We start from the raw sequence: 20,599 nt of genomic DNA on the forward strand, positions 1-20,599 counted from the left end.
ACGTCGCGTGCGAATATCCCAAGCGTAACTTTGAACTATGTAACATGACAAGCGTCAATACTCATACTTGAAACATTCACCCTTCAAGTAATGGATCGTAGCTCCAGTTCTGGAATTCGAAGTTCTTCCTCACTTCCACAGACGACGACGGCGGCTGTTTTCAACCAAGACTGACCTTGAGAACTATCGCTCTATATACCTCATGTCTAATATATCCATATCACGCTGGTACATCTCAAAGCGAAGCCTTGTCAGTTACACTTGTTCATCTGCATACCCCGAGCCCCAGATCTCGTTCTGGAAATCTTCGCGCAAACTCGACCCAGTTTCCACAGATTGGAACGCTGTCTGAACACGATGTACTAGCGATTCCAAAATACTGCCCATCGTCTGCAACAATGGTGTACATCCAGTGTTGAGAACAACTTCAGTTCCACGTCTCACAATGCGGACCATTCCAGACCCAAATTCGTAGAGAAAGAGAAAAAGTGCGACAAGCAAGGAAAAGGCCTGATCCCATTCTCCGATCCCTTGTGATGCGCATGGAACAAAGTAACATCGCGCAGCAGGTACCGCGCCTCCAGAAGCAGCAACACTGCCATACCTTATCCAGATAGCGTCGTTCAGATACACGTTGGATGTCGCCAAAACATCAAATAACACCAGTAAATGAACAAGAATTATCACGACGTCGCGATGAAAACGGAAACGTCGCCACGCGATGAAAAACGAAAAGCCAAGTGCATGAACAACAAGCAATACATACAGAATGTTAGTCTTAAACATATACCCATAGTCATACCAACCGTTCCCAGCAATGAAGAGAGAGCCAAAGAGTATTATGTAAAGGGGGAACAATGTTCCCACCCTCATAAGTTTGAGCTGCATTACTCCAGGATGTAGTCCCGTGCAAACACAGAACAGCATCTGCCCAAAGGCTTGAAATATTCCCACGTTGAGTACTGCAATGGAAGCAACAGTATTGTCCAATCGTGCCCGTTCTTCTACCGCGGAAAAGTCGTCGTATCCTGGACCGCGATGAATTTGGCGTATAAAGTCGACCGCAGCCCAGTTCGTGTAGAGCGCATACCCGATAAAGTGCAGTTTGTGTGTGTAATGGCCTCGGATAATGGGTATCCATGATGCTACCATCATGATGACCCATGCAGCCCAAGCACCGGGGCCGTAGAAACCACTGACTTGCGGAACATCGGGGGGTGTCTGCTCCATTCTGCTGACGATAAATGGCGTGGCGGAACAAGGTTTGGTTCGAGGACGAGAGACAAAGATCAACCCTCGAAGGGCCTGTGTAGAACACGACGTTGACTGAATTCCAAGGTTGGCTTGGATGGCAATGGGGTGCAATTAATTCCGAGAGGCGTGCAGGTCTTCAGTAGGGAGGTGAGCGATGCATAGAGATTAGTGGTAATTCAGCTGATGCTCGGTCTGACGTGGCTTCGCTGTATGTGTTGTGTGGCACAGGGCCTCGCCCAGTGTGTTTCGGCCAATGTCAATCTCTGAATGGCGGGGTCGACCATTGATGTATTCGAGACGGTTGGTTGGTCGGAAGTGGCCTCCTAGAGGCGCTCTATAAATTGTCGTTTTGTCGGACGAGAAGGACGGAAGGAAAAGCAGTATGTTCGATGGACAAAAATGCACAAGGCAAAGTGAAGTCAAAGCTACTAAAAGTGAAACTGTTAGAGTTAAAAGGTTGAAGAAGATGGCAGAAGGTATGCCCGAGGCCAGTGTGATAACTTTCAGCCCGACGATGACATCGACCTGGGTGGCTGAGCACAAGCCACACCTGCAGGCGTCTAGGCTGTGCAAACCTCGAAGTTCTGCAGGTGACGAGAGTGCAAAGTCGCTTTTTTTAGTCTTAGTAGAGGCCTAGTGTATTGTAATAATTATTAGGGTTAAGCTTTAGGGAACGATTAATTGTGTATAGCTTTAGTTCGCTAGGTCTGCTTCGTCTGAGTCATCGGCTGTACAGTGGTTCTCGGCGTGGGTTCTGCAAGTGACGCCCAAACCAATAATCATGACCGTAATGTTCAAAGCTGGCGGCTGGTAGTAACATTATTCGTTTATCAAAAACAACAGCCCCAACAAAAGACGCACACCGCAAAACACCACAGCCCCAACCTCAAGCCCTATGCCCATCCGGTGAACCCCCATCACTTTCACTCCCATCATCCCTCCCTCTACCCCCTCTCCTCCTCATCCGAAACCATCCACCAACACCTCCCTCCCCCCTCCTCTCTGCCCCCAACTCCCCATCCCTCTCCTCCATCCCCACAACAACCAACTGCTCCCCTTTCCTCTTCACAATCCAATCAACCCGCAAATCCCTCTTCTGCGGCCCTTCCTGCGGCAGGCCCCTAAACAAGCCGTCCTGCGGCGGAGAATGGTAGCCGAGTATGAACAAGACGAGCGGTTCGCACAGATCGGTGATGAGGCGGATGCGCAGGAGGACGGCGAAGTAGATGAAGATGAAGATGTTGATGAGGAGGGTTAGAGCGAGGACTACTAGGAGAGCCTGAGTAGTGATATCAGTATCGATGTTTGATATGTATGGATAGAAGGGGAAAATACCTTTTGATAGTCCTTTTCGCCACCGGACATGTACTGTGCTACTCTTACAGAAGCATTGAAGTTCTGCATCTGCGGCTCATCAAACTGTCCATCCGTAGTAAAAGGGAAATCCTGTGTTAGATCCAGAACCGTACACGTCGTCATGCTCAATAGCGCTTCCGCGGGGCTCGGCAGCGTTTTGTTGAGCTTGGGCTCGGTAAGCTGTAGCTGCGTAAATATGCGCGCTGTTGATGCGTCACCGTCGAAGACGCCGTTATTCAGACTGAGAGAGTTGAGGAGGTTGAAGCCTAGTTCGCGCCAGCTGACTAGGGCGGCTCGGTCGCCATTGGAACGGAGTGGTTGGATAGAGGCATCGTTGCTGTGCTTTCCGTCTGGGCCGTCACAGACTGCTTCTAGGCTCTGACCGCCGGAGGAGGCATTGTAGCGTGTAGTGCAGGAAGTTGTGATACCAGCTTTCATGGAGCACAGGAAGTAGTCCGAAGTAGTATTATCAGGGGCTTTGCCGAGGAGGTAGACTTCTGGTCTATCGCCTTCTTCGTAAGGAACTTGAGTGTGGTTTGCGATCGTGTTTCCTGCTTTGGGATACTTGAGAAATATTGGTCTAGCCCGAGAATGATCTTCCGTCTCATCTTTCCAGTCAAAGATGTCGTCAAGTACCGTTTTGTTGTTTGTGTTGGTCCCCTCCGGGAATCCCAAAATGGGCCACCAGTTGACTGACTTGGAGCCTTCTTCCATGGGGATTGCGTTGGGCCAAGTTTTGTATATGATTGGAGCCAGCTCTTCCTCTTTCGCATTAACACACAACGCATTGATCGCAAAGCTTGCGACTGATGCGTGAACAGAGTATGAGCCACCGTCATGGAGATCCTAGAACTGTCAGCAGGGTAAGGATCTAGGACACAGAATTTATCTACCTCGGGTTGTAGCAAATTATTCTGAGTGTTGCGAGCTGCAGCTGGAATACCTCGATGAGGCACAGCTATAGTGATGTTGTTGACTGCAACTGATTAGCGACGTCCAGGTAGGAGAGGAATAGCCACGTACTTATTCTCCCCGCCTTCTCGGACTCGGTCGCGACATCATGGTGGTCCAGCCAGGCAGTAGTAACAGTAACGTTGTTATCTAGCGACGCACTAATCCGCCTGCGTTGCAGGAGGTCCTCAGACATCCAGGGAGGGTTCGAGATGGCCGCTGCGTCGTCCCAGGCTGACATGTATTTGACAAAGTTCCGGCCACACAGCGACGACCACTTCATGGCGAGACACGTGCTGCCGCCCCATTGATCATCGCCAACATCAGGCCAGGCGGTCAGACAAGTCTTATCGGCCTTTAGGGTGCTGGAAAAGTCACCATCTACCTGGCCGACCATCACCTGGTCTTCCCATGGTGGAAGGCGTAGCTGTGGTTGCACTGTGTGTATATTAGCGGTTGGTACAGATGACTTTTAGGTGGCTGGTATACCAAGTGCACCAGCTGCCGTGGTATACAACAAGGAAAGCACGGCAGTGATCAGGGAGAGTACTCCCAGGAAGCTGAAGCCGGCAACCCTGACGCTATGCCATTCACTGAACAATCTCCCGGGCTGGCTTCACATGCGGTCAGCTACCATGAGCGCTGGTGCGCGAAACATTGTCAACTTACAGAATCCAGGATCGCATCTCCACGCTGGCCAGATTAAGGCCCTTTTGCTGAATAGCTCTTCGCGATAGCACCTGCCCAATGAACGCCAAGAACACCATCACAAACGACAACTCGACGGTCTTGGCGATGAAAGCCGTCAATAGCGCCGCTGAGGACGGGCTAAAGCGCCCACGCGCCGATACGACATGGCCGTATTTAGGCTGTACCAAGGCGACGATGAAAAACAGAGCTGAGCATAGAGTCGAATACAACGACGTCATCAAAAGACTGACTGAATATCCATTTCGTCGTGGTTCGAGTAGGCCCTGAGTGTATAAAAGTGGGAGCATGCTCCTCGAACTATCTAACCAAATTAAGCATTCCAGCCGAGTACGGTTGGGTATTGGGCTTACTCTTGGATTCAGCAGTAAAGCTCCTCATGCTGCGTTCATCTTGAGAGGGTCTAAGAAAGGGGTTCTCGGGGAGATCATTCCGCGGGCTTGGTTGTGAACTCGTCATGGTGTTGAATTGATGGTCGCTTCCAAAACCATCAGGTAGACCCGCTATAAAACAAATTAGAGTAAGTCGAAGATAAGCGAAGGATGTTACGCCTTAGAGGACGGGGCGCAGGTCGCAAAGGCTGTGCGGTGAGATGAGGCAAGTTGGAATTATTTTAGTGGTTTCAAAGCGGCCGAGCGGCGGTGCTATGAGCCCCACGTCGGCGCTGTTGATCTCACTCTAGCAGATTACACAATCGGACGTTCCGGAAAATGAGGAATACGATGTAAAGCGTCTAAATATCATTATTTGTGATCCAACATGTGCTTGAACTTTTCAATCTGTCTTCATGTCAGCGTTTTTCGGAATTGCGTGTGTCGCCACATTACGTGAGCTCACCTTGGTACTAAGATACTTCTCTACTTCTTCGCTCTTGATTCCCTTCATACCACCTGTTTTCCAGGCGAGCGGAACCATGGCCACGCGCTCTCGTACTACGACTTCTCTATTCGGCCCCTCGACCGCATGCACTTTATCTGGGTTGTTGGTCAAAAGTCTTATGCCTCTGTCTCCATCTAGGCCCAAGTCCATCAGCATAGCCGTAGCTAGACCGTAGCTGCGCGCGTCGGCGGGATGCCTTAACATGATGTTCGCTTCGTATGTGTCGTTGCCTAGATCTTGCAGGTTGTATGCCTTTAGTTTCTCGCCTAGGCCAATTCCGCGGCCCTCTTGGCGGAGATAGATGATAGCACCGCCGGAGGGTGAGAGGTTGGGATCGGCCATTAGCCGCGCGGCTTCGTCCAGTTGCTCGCCGCAGTCGCAGCGCGCAGACCATACAGTCTCGCCGGTATAGCATTCGGAGTGTATACGAACGAGAGGCAATTCTAGCGAAGAAGCTGGGACGTCTCCATTCTCTGAAGACGATGCGGAGGCTGGCGACAACAGCCCGTTGCTCTTATGCGCGTAATCTGAGTCAGCATCTGGCTTGCGCTTGGTAGGGACGCCTTCCGCCCGCTTGAGCTGCTCAACCCGCGAGCTGAGTCGGCCGGGGTACAAGCGTCCTACATATGCGCCTCTTGTCATGCGGTCGAGTTCCGTCTCACCCGGCCGCTCTGCGTCCAAAGATCTAGAGCGTATCTGGTTTCCAAACACAATGGCAAGATGTTCTTTGGTATCCACGCTGTTCCTGTACACGTGCAGCCACATTTCATGGCCGGTAGTTGTGGGTATCCGCGCGCGCACTTCACACTCGACTTGCGGTAGCTGCGGCAGCAGGTCCGGCCGCGGCGTGTCGGTGCGCACAGAGGTATCGACTGGTATAGAGCGGGGTGGCCGGGACTGCGAGGGTGTTGCGCCCCCCGGTGTCGCTGGAGGCGTGAAGGCAGGCGATATTATCGAGGGCGGCGGGTCGCGGTGCGCATCGTCGTTGGCGACGCGTTCCGGCGTCTCTGGCGTCAATTGTGAGGGCTCGAAGTCGAAGCCATCCCGTCCGGCGCTCGAAAGGTGTGGAGAGAAATGCGGTGGGAAAGCTGTCATGATGGAGTGGCAGGTTGTACGGGGCAGCAGGCGGAAGAGAAAGGCAGGAATTCTAGCAAGGCAGTCGCATACCAGGTGAGAATGAAGGCGTGCAGGGGCAAGCTGGTATTACTCTAGAGTCTACTGTGGGGTCGAGTCATTCATGACATATCCGAAGCCGCTGCTCGGATGTTGTTAAATCGGACCCGCCGACATGTAGCCGCGGCTGCGCAGAATCACTAAGCACACATGAGCAGCGCCTCGGTCAGCAATTAGGAATCGGACCAAAATCCCCGACATGGCTCCTGTGAAATTGCATCTACTGGGGCTAGGCTGGTCTCCGTTCAGCCGCCATGCAGGAGTCCCGCACAACAACCGCACAGAATTGCCGTCGGATTTTCGACAAGACCCTGCGTCATCCCGGCCTTTATCGTCGCAAATCTCCACCACGAGTATGGCGTCATCTAATCCCCCCATAACACCAAGTACATACTATGAGCACGTGCAGTACGACCACCATTCTCCAGCATGCCATGCCAATCAATCCACCCGACGCTCTCTGCCCCAGACCTCGTCCGCATTCCTCTTGCCCTTGGTCTCGGGCACATACCAGGTAATGAAGGCAAAGAAAAAGGCCGACAGTGCAGCAAAGATGAAGTAGACGTGTCCGTGCAACTTGGCGCTCGCCAACGGAAAGAACTGTGCGACAATAAAGGTAGCAATCCAGTTGGCTCCGAGCGCAATGCTCTGCGTTGCGTCAACAGCATCCGGGCCTACCAGCTCGCTCGCCAAGATGAAGGGCACTGGACCAAGACCAACAGCGAAGCCAGATACAAACAAAAGGACAGCGACGGCGGAGAGGACAGGGATCGACTTGATGATGCCAATGGCGAGCAGGAGCGAGCTCGTGCCCATGATGGCCAGGGAGCTGAGCAGGCACACCTTGCGACCCAGCTTGTCTGCGAGGGGCGCACAGCTGGCTGTGACGATGATGTTGAGCGCCGAGACGGCAAGATTGAGAAGTGCGGAATTGGACTCGAGCAGACCTGCCAGAAGCGAAACACCGTACATGACGATACTGTTGATACCGCTGAACTGCTGGGCCAGCATGACCATGACAACAGCGATGGCAGCCTTTTGGTAGTCGGGATGGCGGAAGACTTGTGCAATGCTCAGCGTCTGCTCTTTGCCAGACTCTTTTGGCCTCGCGTCGGCTGGCCCATCTTGGGTGCTCAACAGGGTCTGCTCCTCCTCTGTGTGGTTGTTAGCATATGATGCCGACCCAGCGATTTACTTGATCAACTTACCGTTGACATTGCCTGAACCCGAGACATCCCAGTCGCTCATTTCATCTTCAATGTCGGCATCTTCTCCTCTGATCTTGCGCAGCGTCTTCTTCGCGAGCGAGACATTACCCTGCTCTGCAATGTACTTTGGGCTCTCGACCGACAGCAGCAGCCCCACGCCTTGCACGGCCCCGATAACACCTCCTATGGCCAAGATGAGCCTCCAGTAGGAGTCGTGGCTCAGGAAGTACCCCAGCAACTGCGTGATCAGGATGCCCACGTTGCACCCAATCTGCGTAAAGGCACCAAAGAAGCCCTTCTCGCCCGGCGGCGCAATCTCAGAGATGTACAGGGGCACAATGACGACAGACGCGCCTGCGCCCACTCCTGACAGCAGCCGTCCAAATGCCATGACGCCAATGTTTGGACTCAGCGCCTCAAAGATGGGGCCCACGGCGAAGAAGATGGTGGATATCTGCATGGCCCTGAGGCGCCCGTATTTGCCTGCCAGCGGCCCTGCCGAAAGCGCTCCCATCAGACCTCCCAGTGTGTACAGCGACCCCACGACGCCCCATTCGGTGGGACTCATTTCGATGCATTGCGGGAGGCTCGGGCCAGCGCCGGCAGACTTGATCGACTTTCGTTTACAGCGGATGACATCTTCGGGCGCGTTCAGCTCAGACTGCGTGTGTGTTAGCTATGCGCCGGTAGGAGATGCCGCTGGATCTCACCAGGTGGAAGCCGAAGAGAAGCGGGCCGAGAGTCGCAACGGACAGGATGTAGACAAAGTAGCCCGTCAAGCTGCTGAACCACGAACGCGGGTCCATGGCGGGGATTCTGCGGTGGTAGAGGTGTGTGTGTTGAGGTTTGGCGTGTCGCTGGAGCTGGGAGGACGTGTCAGCCGGCTCGTAGAACGTGACATCGGAATGACATGACGATGATGCACCGCACCACACCGCACCTACCTGCTATGTATGTATATGGACAGCTCAAACAAGAGCGATAAGCTGGCCGATCTCTGCCTTGCACATGAGGCTTATCGCAGAGCTTGGGGCGTTCTCACAGTCGCGACATTGCTAGTGCAAGCTTGGACAAGGAGGGACAGGCAGGCAGGCGGAATGAAGCGGTTGGGTCCAAGAGTGAGGCTCTGCGGGGAGCCATACTGCGTCGTCGCTCTGCGATACAGGGCTGCACCTTTCGTCTTCCACCCGTGCATTTCCAACTAAACCCCAAGCCTGATTCCGTACACATCGCTCTGCGCGTCTTCCGGCAGCGGAGCCAGCGCTTGCGGATCGCGTTCCACACCTGCAAGGGTTCACCGGACAAGATCCGCTGGCGCGTCGTGGTCGTGGCCCATCTGCCGCGTCCGGCGTGGAGACCATCAGCTACGCGAGAGGCTGCGGGCAGGACATGGCGAAAGCATGAGCCAGCGCGACAACTCCTCCCCGCCGGCCTCGTCGGCCTCTGCTGCGGCCTCCGCCCGAGCCCCATCGCGCAGGAACAGCCTGGCGACAGCCTCCGACGGTACGCCTCTGCTTTCTTTACATGTCCATCAAGCCATCGTCTCCTACATGCTGCCCTTTCTTTTCCCCTCTCCCAGCCTCCGCGCCAGCCAGCCTCGCTCCACTTTCCCCCGTCGGACGCCCCCTGGCTGAACGTTATTGCCTGCGTGATTGTTGTTCCTGCTGTCAGCAATTGCCGCTCGTGTCTGCATCACCCCCCTGTGTTGACGTCTCTGGACCCCTTGCGTCTCCGCCTGTTCCATCACTTTAACATCTTGAAGCGAATACTAAACCTGTTCCTGAAGACTCGGCCGATTCCGTTGATGCCATGTTTACTGGATACAACAACAAGAAGCGAGTCACCGAGCGCTACAAGATTGTAGGCTTCATCAGCAGCGGTACCTATGGGCGAGTCTACAAAGTCGAAGGCAAGAATGGCCGCACTGGCGAGTTTGCCATCAAAAAGTAGGTCGGAGCGAGTCTTGCCGCACCACATGCTAACATGCCCAGATTCAAGCCGGACAAGGAAGGCGAACTTCAATACTCGGGCATCTCGCAATCCGCCATCCGAGAGATGGCACTATGCACGGAGCTCGCACACCCCAATGTCGTGCACACCGTAGAGATCATCCTGGAGGACAAGTGTATCTACATAGTCTTTGAGTATGCCGAGCACGACTTGCTACAGATCATCCACCACCATAACCAGCCCCAGCGGCAGGCCATACCGGCGCCAACCATCAAGTCTATTCTCTACCAGCTCCTGCAGGGGCTGGTCTATCTGCACCGCAACTGGGTCATGCACCGAGATCTCAAGCCTGCCAACATCATGGTCACCAGCGCCGGCAAAGTCAAGATAGGCGACTTGGGCCTTGCTCGCCTGTTCTACAAGCCACTGCAATCTCTCTTCTCGGGCGATAAGGTCGTCGTGACGATATGGTACCGCGCACCTGAGCTTCTTCTTGGTAGTCGCCACTACACTCCTGCAGTGGATCTTTGGGCTGTGGGATGCATCTTCGCCGAATTGCTGTCACTACGACCCATCTTTAAAGGAGAGGAGGCAAAGATGGACAGCAAGAAAACAGTCCCATTCCAGCGCAATCAGATGCAGAAGATAGTCGAGATCATGGGTATGCCAAGCAAGGACCGGTGGCCGCTACTGACGGCTATGCCCGAATACCCTCAGCTATCGTCTCTTGCCTCAGGAAACGCTGCACGATTCTCCCGTCCCCAGGGTGGCGATGGTTTGGAGCGATGGTATCACCAGACGCTCAACAATAACCAGTATCCAATCGGCTCCGGGCCGGACACACCTGGACCTGAAGGACTCTCTTTGCTCAAACAGCTCCTCGAGTACGACCCTCAGAAACGACTCACAGCAGAGAAAGCGTTGTTACATCCATACTTCACCGTTCACGGCAAGCCAGCCGACAGCTGTTTCGAGGATTCCAAGATCAAGTACCCCGTCAGAAGGGTCAGCCAGGAGGACAACGATATGCGCACAGGAAGCTTACCAGGCACTAAGAGGAGCGGACTTCCAGACGACTCGATCATTGGACGTCCTGCGAAACGCCTCAAGGAAGGATGAAGAGACTCGACGCAGTGATTTTGTGCTGCTCGGTAATTTGTGCAGGCGATGCCATGCAACTTCCCGTCTGTACGTACTGCCACAGTCGTTGCGGCAAATCTATCCCTGGTTATCGGCATGGTGCTACGTGGCTGGACCGATGAGTAGTGGTCTTGGCAGTGGAAACGGCCTTGTGCGAGTCCTCATCTCACACAAACGTCTTTGGACCTTCTCGACCCTAGTCCCGACGTGACACGGACACGACGGCAATCTGACAATGTACTGGCTTTAGTCGACCGAATGAGGGGTGGTCATTCCCGAGGACAACCCAGGGGCAACGTGTTCGGCTGGGAGGTGCGAGCCGTCCTCTTGCATCAGTCTAGCTAGGACCAGATTGCGCCAGCCCCTGGGACTGGAGTGTGAAGCAAGTGTCAACCCTCGTCTACCTTACGATTCTGCCTCTTTCAGTGTATTGCCAGCAGAACAGTAAGAACAGAGAAGTGTGCGGCAGCGGCTCTACGCTTGGATTGAGCTACAACGGTAGCGATGGAATCCCACAGTTCCAAGACAGCCTCACCCGCTGTAATCTATACACAACGAGGGAAAGACAGTCTGTCAAAGGCAGCCACCAGATACAAGTGTGACGTTTCTCGGCCCTAAATTAACCTTGGTAACGCCTGGATCAAGCTGGATGCCTGAAATAACGCTGTGGTCACGTTCGAGTCCTAGTGGTCAAGCAATGGATATTTCCTTAGACATGGAAACTACTAAAAATCTGTCTCTCTGGTCCTTTCTCCTCCAAGAATTGAATTGTGCAATCAAGAGAGCATGCGGACTTCCGCTGCGCATGGGCACTTGGCCCCGCTGCAGTCACTCGTCGCGAACGCCACTTTGCGTGCTTGTGCCTCCTTGAATCTTCACATGTCTATTTGGTGCGTTGCTCTAACGATGTATGGCATTACAGCTAGCGTAGCAGGCTCCACGAGGTGACGGCAGAGGGGCAATGGTGTGTGAACAGTGCGCACGCATCAGGTTCGTGGCCAGCGTTGGGTGATACCTTTGAGTAAGTTCGCTAAAGGGTAGTGGCAAGAACAGTGAAGAGACTGATCTGGAGTAGCAGACCTGTGTCGCCACTAGGCGTCTACGAAGCGCAACGGACCTGTCCTACCTGCATTACCTGCCGCCTACCCCGACTGGCAGCACGCGAACGATCACTGCGGTAGGTCTGCTGCCTCTGCTCATCATTCAATTTGACGTTATGCAGTGCCGGGCTGCTCTTTCTCGATTCAGTTACCTGGGTGATTGGTCCGCCTTCCGTAACCGTTTGTTTGCGGGGGCTAGAACGTGAAGGGAGGTGCGGACCATCAACACCACGCCATCACTACCTCAAGCCAGGTCCTTGACCATATAAGCCTGGCCGACCTCGTTCTTGTCCCGCTTCGTCACTCGCTCAACCACTTTCGCTCCTTGGATTGCCTCTCATTAATTTGCTCCGAACCTGCGCATAACACCACGAATCGACTGCACCTCGCCCTTGGCCCTACACCCTACAAACCGACAACTACCATATCTGCAGAACCTAAACATGAAGATCTTTGCCTCCCTCCTTGCTCTCGCAGCAGCCACAGCTGTCGCCGCTCCCACCCACGACATCAAGCGCCGCGATCTCGTTGCCGACGATGCTCCTCACCAGGACGATCCCAACTTCATTAGCGCTGTCATGCGGGCTCACTGGTACTGGCGCAGACTGCATTGTGCACAGGACCTTGTTTGGGATACCAAGCTTGCTGATGCCGCGCGTGCTGATATCTCAGAGTGCACAAAGGACCCTGAACATGTAAGTAGCAGGCATTCCGACGACAGAGCATGGCTGATATTCGTAGAAACGCCCCGGCAGCAACCTCTCTTCCGTAAACCCACCACCTGAAGGCCATGAAGCCTGGGTCGAGTTCGCCCGCACTGCCACCCACGGCTGGCACGAGGAGGAGACCAAGTACCCCTACGACAACCCGCATTTTGATCCTGCATGGGGCCACTTCAGTCAGATGGTCTGGCGTAACAGCACGCGTCTTGGTTGCGCCCTTGGCCACTGCCCCAGCGACGTCAACTGGCCGGGTCGCTTCTACTGCTGTGAGTTTAGACCGCAGGACCGTATGTATACCAGTGCTGACAACTACAGACTACTCGTTCTTTGGCAATAATATTGCGGCTGGGCAGTTTGAGGCTCAGGTTTGGGCGCCCGTGTGCAGCGACCCCGACGCTGCCGAGGTTACGAAGCGCGAAGACGTCAACTTCAACTGGGCTCGCGTTTGAGACGCGCACGCTTGGTTGTCACACGAGACTGGGCGTACCGCCTGCGTAACGGGGCTTGCCACAGCCTACCTTTTCTCTCATGACGATGTTTGGCGCTATAGCCTATTCACGAATCTCTGTTCACACATAGCTTGTCTACTTGGAGATCTGCAGCCGCTTGTCTGGCATGACTTAGTATATCACTGGTTTTGGCAACACTGATGATGGCGAGACTTTGATGACCATTGTGAGCGGTCGACTATGCTACCGCGTGTTGGGATGCGTCGGGTAGTGGATCCGGCGTAGCTTCATGGTCATGGTTAGAGGAGATGTCATGCTTTAGGATTGAATGAATTCTTCATGATTGTTGCTCCCAGTATCCGAGCGTTGTTCTGTGAGCCATGACGAGGAGCATGTCAAACCTGGCGAGAAGACTCTCCAGAGTTCTACTGGACTGTACAAGGACAAACAGCAATCAGTCCGTTCAACGCAGCAAGTAGGAAACGATTTCAGACAGATGAAAAGTTTCTGTACTCTCAACTTGTGCAATTCAACCAAAAGCCGCAATGTCTTCGAGTTCTCGAAACCTTCCATGGAGCACGATGATGACCACAGGGGTGTTTCTAGGTGGTCTCGCCAGTGTCCTCTACAACAGTGCCGCTAGCCCAGACTACAGACAGCTCGTTGAGTCGATCAAAGCACGCGGCGTCGTCCTCTACCCTAACTTGACAAGCACCATAGTTCATACTTCGCGTGTTCAGCTCTACTCTCAGCGTGAAGCTAGTGAAGATGACGTTTGGACCGCAACGCTGAGCACAAAAGCCACCAATATAGTTCTAGCGGAGGTAGCTGGGCAGAGAAGCAGGGAGCAGGCGCTGAAAGCACTAGACGAACTGCTGAAGAAGACGTGGGAGGAGAATATAGAAAAGGCGAGACTCCGGGGTGGTCACGAGCGTGGGGAGGAATTTGAGGAGAGGAACGGAATTGCGGAAGGGGATATGGAGGACGAAGAGGGGTTGTGCTGTGGGGACTGGAGGTAAAAGGGGTATTAGAGATGCTATCTGCAGGACACATCTCATGACCTCAGGAGATGGCAGCACACATCAGAAGGCGAGATAAGAGCCTTTGCAAAACCAATGCACAAGCGTCGTATAAACCCTGATAAGTAAACTGGATACGCTAGCCATGAAATAGGGCCGAGTGGAGTGGAGTGCTTTGGGGGGTTGGAATCACTAAACATGGCAGAAGAAGAAGCAAACAATAGAGAGAGACTTTCCTGGACACGCGTCGACAGGCAGCTACACAAGCCAGGTTTTTTGGTGTTGAGGATCAGTTCAGCCTCATGCACTGCAAGGGGTTCGTGGCGATCGGAACACGCGGCCGGGCAAATCCGCGGATCGCGAAGGAGTAATCGGGCCTACACGACATGGGAAAACCCCCCATGATTCCCATCTTACATACGGCCATCAACAAGACCCTTAATTACCCACTCTTGTTCATCTCACTTTTTCGTCCCCATGCCCCATCCCAGAATTCCATGTGCAAGAAAACACGGACAGGCTCGCAGCCACGATTCGGTCATGCGTAGGCGATCCCTGCCTAACGGCCATGCGCCAGTGGACGTATTGCATCATCGAACGCCACCATGGCCTCGGTCGCGCCTCTAAGCAGCGAAGAGCCGCGACGCGCGAACGGGCGACGGGCCAGCCATCTCAGGGCCCCCCACCAATAAAGCGTGCTTTTTGTCTGCCCTACGAGCAGGAGATATTGCCCCCGTCCATAGCGTGAGAGCGTCAGAGGGGCGCGGATCCTTCTCCGCGTGGGTTTAACACGAGCGGCAGGCACGAGGCGAGTCTAGCCCTTCTCTGATCCTCCCTAGCCACTGGTACTCGCACTGGCACTGGCACTGGCACTGGTTGCGCCTTCCTCGTGGGTCTTGCGCGTGCAAATAGACTGTTTACCGGGTTTTAAGGTTGCGCCTTCCTCGTCCTGTTCCCGCCGCGTTTGATGGACTGGCTGTTAAACGATCGACGAATACTACCACAGACCGACGACTCCATTGCCACACCACAATATTACTAGACTTCACTATTTGTCGCTCACGATGCTGGAAAAGCAGCAACAGGCGCTGCGGGACGAGGGCAGAGACGCTGTGCCGAGGTTGCCAGTCTCCCTGTCGGGCGAGATCAATGCCGCTACACGGTACGCTTCTCTTCCTAACCATGGCCCTGGGGTGAGAGGAGCATGATGCTAACACCCCATACCCAGATCTCTCCACACAAATCTCAACCGCCTCATAATCTCGCGCCTTCCACTTGCCCTCCCGCCATACACTTCCGACCCCACATTCTACGCAACTGGCCTGCTACACTTTGCCCATATCTTCCTGACTTTCGAGTCACTGTGGGCTGATCTGCTGCGCGACCATGCTCCAGCCTCGCATGCCGCCTCCCCGCACCCCGCAGTCGACTCTGGAACCGCCTCTCCACCTTTCTCGCCCTTGCTCTCGTATCTTCTTGTAAACCCATACGACTCTCCTTCTCTCTTCACATCGACATTGGGAGCACCGACTGCGCCTTCTCCGCAACTTGCTGCTTTTCTGCAAGCGCTACGACCGCGGGGCTTGATACGGTCATCACGGCTAAAGAAAGATCTAGAGTATCTCCTAGGAGTCCACCCCACAGACCTCGAGGTCCTGCTAGCCAAATACCCTGGAGACAAGGTCGCCGACTTCTGCACACACATCCGCAAGAGCGTCAACGAGAAGCCCTGGACGCTAGTCAGCTATGCTTGGTGTTTCTACATGGCCATCTTCTCTGGAGGCCGCTGGATACGAAGCGTGCTTTACAAGGCGCCACCGGGCTTCTGGCCCGAACAAGATGGCAAGCCGACGACATTGGAAGAGCGCGGCCTGTCGTTTTGGCATTTCTTTGGTCCCCACGATGGAGAGGATATCAAGGCCGACTTCAAGTCGCAATTACTCGCTGCCGAGACTCTGTTCACGCCGGACGAGCGCGTCGACATTATTGAGGAGGCGAAAAATATCTTCCGCCTTTGCGCTACGCTGGTCGATGAGCTGGATGAATCGATTGGCACGGATATGGCGCAGTTTGACGCAACACCCGCAATTCACCCCGAGCCCAAGGCTTCGACCGAGAAAACGACCCTCGTCGATACCAACGTCACAGGCGTCGAAAACGTGACCAAGTCCAGTGACCCGTTCAAGACATTTTTCAAAAAGCCAGAGGTCATGGGTACCCTTGTCGCTGTTGGCTGCCTAGCCGTGGTCACGCTGCTCAAGTTCCAGTGAGACAACGACATGTTTTTGACATGACGACGGAGTCTCTTTTTCCTTCCGTCACACGCTTGGAGCTTTGCTCTATGATGAGCGCCAAATGTATGCACCTGACACGGCGCCGTCTCCAACGGACAGAAACGAGACGTCACGAATGCTTTCTATTTCTATTGTTCTTTTCATGACATGCGTCATACGTCATTCCTCGGAGTTTGGTCATGTCCGGCGGGTCAGGATTAGCCCGTCATGCGGTGGAGTTTGTTTCCAACTTTGACTTTGTTCGGTGGTTCACTTGAGGTTGTCTCAAACAGTTAGTGCATGGTAGTAAGGCGTGCGATACCCCCCTGTAGCAATTCGTAGGATACATGTATGCTTTGGTTTTATTTTACTCTCGGCCTCGAGGTGCTTGCACATGATAATCACTTTACGCATAGAAGCTCGTGTTGTTAAAGAGAGAGATGCTTTGTTTTCAGTTTTTGTAAAGAGCTATGAGAAGTACATGGATGATGTTGCTTGTCGCTGGCTTTGCGCTTTTCCAAAGAGACGAAGGAAGATACCCTGGTAGCCCATACATGTTATTTTTCTCGTCGAGTCTTTTGTGATGTGCCAGGAAGGGAATTACAAAAGAAATAATCTTCTCTTCTAGCCCACATGGTTGTTTTGTACAATCGGCCTTTATCCATTACTTCTTGCAGCTTCCGTCGGAGTGTTTTCCCTTAGGGCATTCGCAATGTCCGTTCTTGCACTCCTTCCCGTCCTTGCACTTGTCGTCGCACGCAGAGCAATCCGTATTCGTCCCCAACTTCGTACATTTCTTGCCCTTGTCACAAAACACTGGCTTTTCAGCAGGACACTCACAATGTCCTTTCTTGCACTTTTGCACGTCCTGGCACTTGATTCCGCACCCCCCGCAGTTCTTTTCATCCTTGTTCAGATTCAGGTCTTTGCATTCTCCGTCGCAGAAGTAGGGTTTCTTGGCTGGGCACTTGCACTGTCCGTGCTCGCATATCCCGTTTTTACTGCACTCGTTTGCGCAACTGCCGCAGTTGTGCGGGTCCGTGTTGAAGTCTGGTTTCTTGCCACTCGGGCACTTGCAGCCTCCGCCTGTGCATTTTTCTCCCTTGGCGATATCGCACTTGTCTCCGCAGTCAGAGCAGTCTGTTTCTGTGCCGAGTTTTGTGCATTTCCCCTTGCATTCTTTTGGCTTGTCGTGGGGGCATTGGCATTCCTTGTTCTGGCACTTTTTGTCTCCCTTGCATTTCTAGTGTCGCAGTGTGAGTATGTGGAGCAATTTGTTCTGTGGTACACATTTACCTCTATGCACTTGCCACCGCATGGCTCCTTTAGAACCGGTGCTTTGGCCGCAGGGCCGCATTCGTAGCAAGGTCCCTTTTGCTTGAGGGACTGCAAGATGCAGTCCACACCGAAGAGTGGAGTATGAGCTCCACACCAGCTTGAACAGATGGTGGTTCGTTTTGCTTGTTCTTCGGGGAATGCAACAACAGAGCAAGCTATACGGGAAGATGGTCAGTAAGAATCGCTATATCAGGTTTCTGTTACATCTGGAGCACTGACCGAGAAGGAGGAGAGCGAATACGCCGAGTTTAGGCATCTTGAATCGAGGGTTGGTGGGGATTGAGGTGTAGTATGCTGGCGCTTTTCTGCGTACTCAATCCAGAATGCGAGATTCCCTCTTCTTTTATGCGCTCGCCATGCGCTTTCAGAAGAGTCATCGAGATCCAGAATGGTCTTGGAGGTCTTGTCAATCAGCCATCCTCAGCCCCGAAACTACTGCTGTACAGTTCCACATCGTCATCCATTCGAATCCGTCAGGCATGGCATTCTTCGCTCAGTGCATTGAATCCAATCCTTCTCTGTATGATTGGTAGACAATTCAACGCCCCTGATATCAGTGGAGAATTATCGAGCACACTAGATTCGACGTACAGTTGGAAACGTAATTAGCAACAGCGAGTTTGGGTCGGAAGAGATGGCCAAGAGGCTTCTATGCTAGCCATGTAGGCCTCGCCGTGGAGGTTGGAGTATCTCAACACCAAGTCGATCGGCGAGAGGAGTGCTTTATGTAGCGCTAATGCAATGCAGATCACGTTTGTAGCAGTTTGAGTACTTGTAGTAAAGTCTCCGCTGTGAGCCGAACCCCGCTTTGAAGACATGTGGCTGATTACTTGTTAGCAGCTAGAGCTGAAGCTGAAAAAGAAGGCCTATGATGTTTGTGGGATGTTCGTATTGCTGGAAGCTTGCGCACAGCCACTGTGCTTTCGGTCCCAAACTTCTACATCGTGCGGCGGGACTTGAACTTAAACCCCGCAGTCGTCTTGAACGCATTGGAATTTCTTTTTCCCGTTTCAGTTACTGCTCTGTGCGGTAACGTCTGGGCATTCACGGATACGACAGAAATAGTCAAGCCGTCGATGTTTCTGTCGACTGCGAGATGGACTAAGCTATATTGCCAAGTAATGCAAACAACGATCAACCAAAACCTCATCCATTTTGCCTTGGGCCGGTCATTCTCTCAGATCTAGTGATAATTGCTTTGAACTAGCTCAGATCCATGGCTAGCATGCAGACACGCATGAGATCAGCCCAGTCTGCATTCCATGAGACGGAGATACGCCTTAGGGACTGCGGGAGGCGTGGAGATCGTAGCACAACCTCGTGCGCATTCATACTGATCCGGACTTGTCTATCATGACACAAAGTCATCTAGGTCTTGAGACATCTCATGCATAGCGGAATGTATTCTAAAGAAAAGACGGTTTGTATTCATTCTGTTTGATGAGATGTAAGGATACATGGATGATGTTGCTGGTGTTTTCGTGTTTCTAAGAAGATAGAGAAAAGTAAATAATCGTTACTACATGTTTTTTGATGTTTTAACAGGACAACGTTCGTACCTAGGTATGCTTGCTGCCTTTTCTTTACAAGTGTTTTTGGTGCGTCGGGGTCTGCTAGAAAAGGAAAGAAGAAATGGAATCTATCCCTCGTGGCTGAATAACACGGAGTTCGTAGCTTTAATGCTGTCTCGTTTCATCTCATATCGGAAACAAATTGTTCCGGATGCTCATATCGAAGGACCCATCCGTGCCATGAACTTTGCGCAAATGGATTCGTAGATCAGCACTCCGGTAATAACCTTTGCCGTTGACGCGATCGCAGCCTGGTTGTGGGCAGGAGAATTCGGATTCATCGTGCTCAGTACGCATGTGGCGAAACCAATCTTTCGGAGATTGGAAGGCTCTCTGAAGAGAGTACATTTCTACTCCAGCTGGCCTTGACTGCGTGCAATCTGCCTTTGGACACCACCTACGATGATATTCGACATAGCTGTTATCGTCACCGATGTGGTGGTAATTCCGAATGTGTTGAGTAAGATGGTCGCTGCGTTTGAAGCCATTCTTCCCTTTGTATTTCTTGCAGTATTTGCAAGGGAAGCGCTTGGTGTTTTCCTGATGATCGCGTTGATGTCTTGTATATGTGTCCATCCGGGTGAATCTCCTGTCGCAATTCTCATGCTTGCAGATGAAAGCGGTGTGGTCAGAGACGAAAGCATGGTTGTCTAGATCACGTGCAGACTGGAACACTTCCAAACACTGATCGCATGTCTGCATGTCTTGATGCACAGTCTGCATATGATTTCTGCCCTCTTGCGTCGTGGCATATCGGAATTCACAGGACTGCAAGACACACTTCCGTGTGCCGTAATGCTGTTGTGACTGTTGTGCTGCGAAGCTAGCAGGCCTAACCCCGACGACCTGGCCTGTTGTAGAAGAATCATCCGAACCAGTACCGAAAACGTTACTATAACACCAGTTAGACTTGAATAATATAACGATATTCAATAACCAACCTTTCCGCGTAGCTAAACTCTGGGACCGTGGTCCTTGGGTAGCTAGTTGTATCTCGGAGTACAGCATCGTTCTGGGAGAACTCGAACCCTCCAAGGGGAGCCGGCATCACCGGATTAAACCAGCTTTCATGAACCTCGGGATAAATGTAGTTGTTTGTAACAATAGGGTCCTGGAACCCTGTGTCCCAGTCTAAGTTGTTCGGTGTCGTGATCCAGCTTTGAGGCACATTGTATTCTTGGCGAGTCCAGCCTGAGTCGTCTAGTTCGATGACACTACCCTTTTTGTTAGCAGAGTGGAAAAAAAAAAGCTCACCCGAAGTTCGGGAACTGGGAACCGTCCATGATTGGCAAGGCAAAAGAAGGCTGCGCGTGCTTGACCGAAAGCGTCGAGGCGAAGCAAGCCACAAGAGTCGATGCGTTGGCAGTCGTAAAGCAGCGGAGGAAAGCTGGAGTGGTGTTGGTACGGAGAGGATAAGATTTTGGTGAGGACAACAGACAGGACGCTTCGATGATACATACTTGCAGCCGACTAAGCCTCACGCCGCTTTAAGCAGGACACAAAAAAGG

At 52.9% G+C, this 20,599-nt stretch overlaps 7 protein-coding genes across 7 annotated transcripts; 3 read left to right on the forward strand and 4 right to left on the reverse strand.

Annotated features, from left to right (window-relative positions):
• Nucleotides 1-2,140: 2,140 nt before the first annotated feature.
• On the reverse strand, nt 2,141-4,728 carry ACET3X_003459 (uncharacterized protein; the record flags this gene model as incomplete). The annotated part of the gene is made up of 7 exons (XM_069448737.1): nt 2,141-2,533; nt 2,590-3,456; nt 3,504-3,586; nt 3,634-3,999; nt 4,051-4,175; nt 4,231-4,573; nt 4,623-4,728. 7 exons carry the CDS (start codon nt 4,726-4,728, stop codon nt 2,141-2,143), a joined length of 2,283 nt encoding a protein of 760 aa, XP_069310006.1.
• A 284-nt stretch (nt 4,729-5,012) lies between these two features.
• ACET3X_003460 (uncharacterized protein) lies at nt 5,013-6,243 on the reverse strand (the record flags this gene model as incomplete). Its single annotated transcript, XM_069448738.1, has 2 exons — nt 5,013-5,048; nt 5,107-6,243. 2 exons carry the CDS (start codon nt 6,241-6,243, stop codon nt 5,013-5,015), a joined length of 1,173 nt encoding a protein of 390 aa, XP_069310007.1.
• Nucleotides 6,244-6,762: 519 nt separating this feature from the next.
• On the reverse strand, nt 6,763-8,335 carry ACET3X_003461 (uncharacterized protein; the record flags this gene model as incomplete). Its single annotated transcript, XM_069448739.1, has 3 exons — nt 6,763-7,475; nt 7,530-8,190; nt 8,240-8,335. 3 exons carry the CDS (start codon nt 8,333-8,335, stop codon nt 6,763-6,765), a joined length of 1,470 nt encoding a protein of 489 aa, XP_069310008.1.
• A 594-nt stretch (nt 8,336-8,929) lies between these two features.
• On the forward strand, nt 8,930-10,598 carry ACET3X_003462 (uncharacterized protein; the record flags this gene model as incomplete). The annotated part of the gene is made up of 3 exons (XM_069448740.1): nt 8,930-9,032; nt 9,316-9,475; nt 9,521-10,598. The coding sequence occupies 3 exons, from the start codon at nt 8,930-8,932 to the stop codon at nt 10,596-10,598; spliced, it is 1,341 nt and encodes a 446-aa protein (XP_069310009.1).
• Nucleotides 10,599-12,162: 1,564 nt separating this feature from the next.
• On the forward strand, nt 12,163-12,890 carry ACET3X_003463 (uncharacterized protein; the record flags this gene model as incomplete). Its single annotated transcript, XM_069448741.1, has 3 exons — nt 12,163-12,414; nt 12,461-12,707; nt 12,757-12,890. The coding sequence occupies 3 exons, from the start codon at nt 12,163-12,165 to the stop codon at nt 12,888-12,890; spliced, it is 633 nt and encodes a 210-aa protein (XP_069310010.1).
• Nucleotides 12,891-14,342: 1,452 nt separating this feature from the next.
• On the forward strand, nt 14,343-16,558 carry ACET3X_003464 (uncharacterized protein). Its single transcript, XM_069448742.1, has 2 exons — nt 14,343-15,071; nt 15,138-16,558. Exons 1-2 carry the CDS (start codon nt 14,974-14,976, stop codon nt 16,177-16,179), a joined length of 1,140 nt encoding a protein of 379 aa, XP_069310011.1. The 5' UTR covers nt 14,343-14,973; the 3' UTR covers nt 16,180-16,558.
• A 3,183-nt stretch (nt 16,559-19,741) lies between these two features.
• ACET3X_003465 (uncharacterized protein) lies at nt 19,742-20,374 on the reverse strand (the record flags this gene model as incomplete). The annotated part of the gene is made up of 4 exons (XM_069448743.1): nt 19,742-19,757; nt 19,873-19,983; nt 20,033-20,305; nt 20,346-20,374. The coding sequence occupies 4 exons, from the start codon at nt 20,372-20,374 to the stop codon at nt 19,742-19,744; spliced, it is 429 nt and encodes a 142-aa protein (XP_069310012.1).
• Nucleotides 20,375-20,599: the final 225 nt, after the last annotated feature.

Source organism: Alternaria dauci, chromosome 2 (genome assembly GCF_042100115.1).
Source record: "Alternaria dauci strain A2016 chromosome 2, whole genome shotgun sequence".
NCBI classification, from domain to species: domain Eukaryota; kingdom Fungi; phylum Ascomycota; class Dothideomycetes; order Pleosporales; family Pleosporaceae; genus Alternaria; species Alternaria dauci.

What these genes read in the sequence shown, in the direction of transcription:
- ACET3X_003464 (XM_069448742.1), top strand. Translation starts at nt 14,974, where the DNA reads ATGCTGGAAAAGCAGCAACAGGCGCTGCGGGACGAGGGCAGAGACGCT. An exon ending in GAGATCAATGCCGCTACACG is followed by an intron (nt 15,072 to 15,137) that starts GTACGCTTCTCT and finishes CCCCATACCCAG; the next exon opens with ATCTCTCCACACAAATCTCA.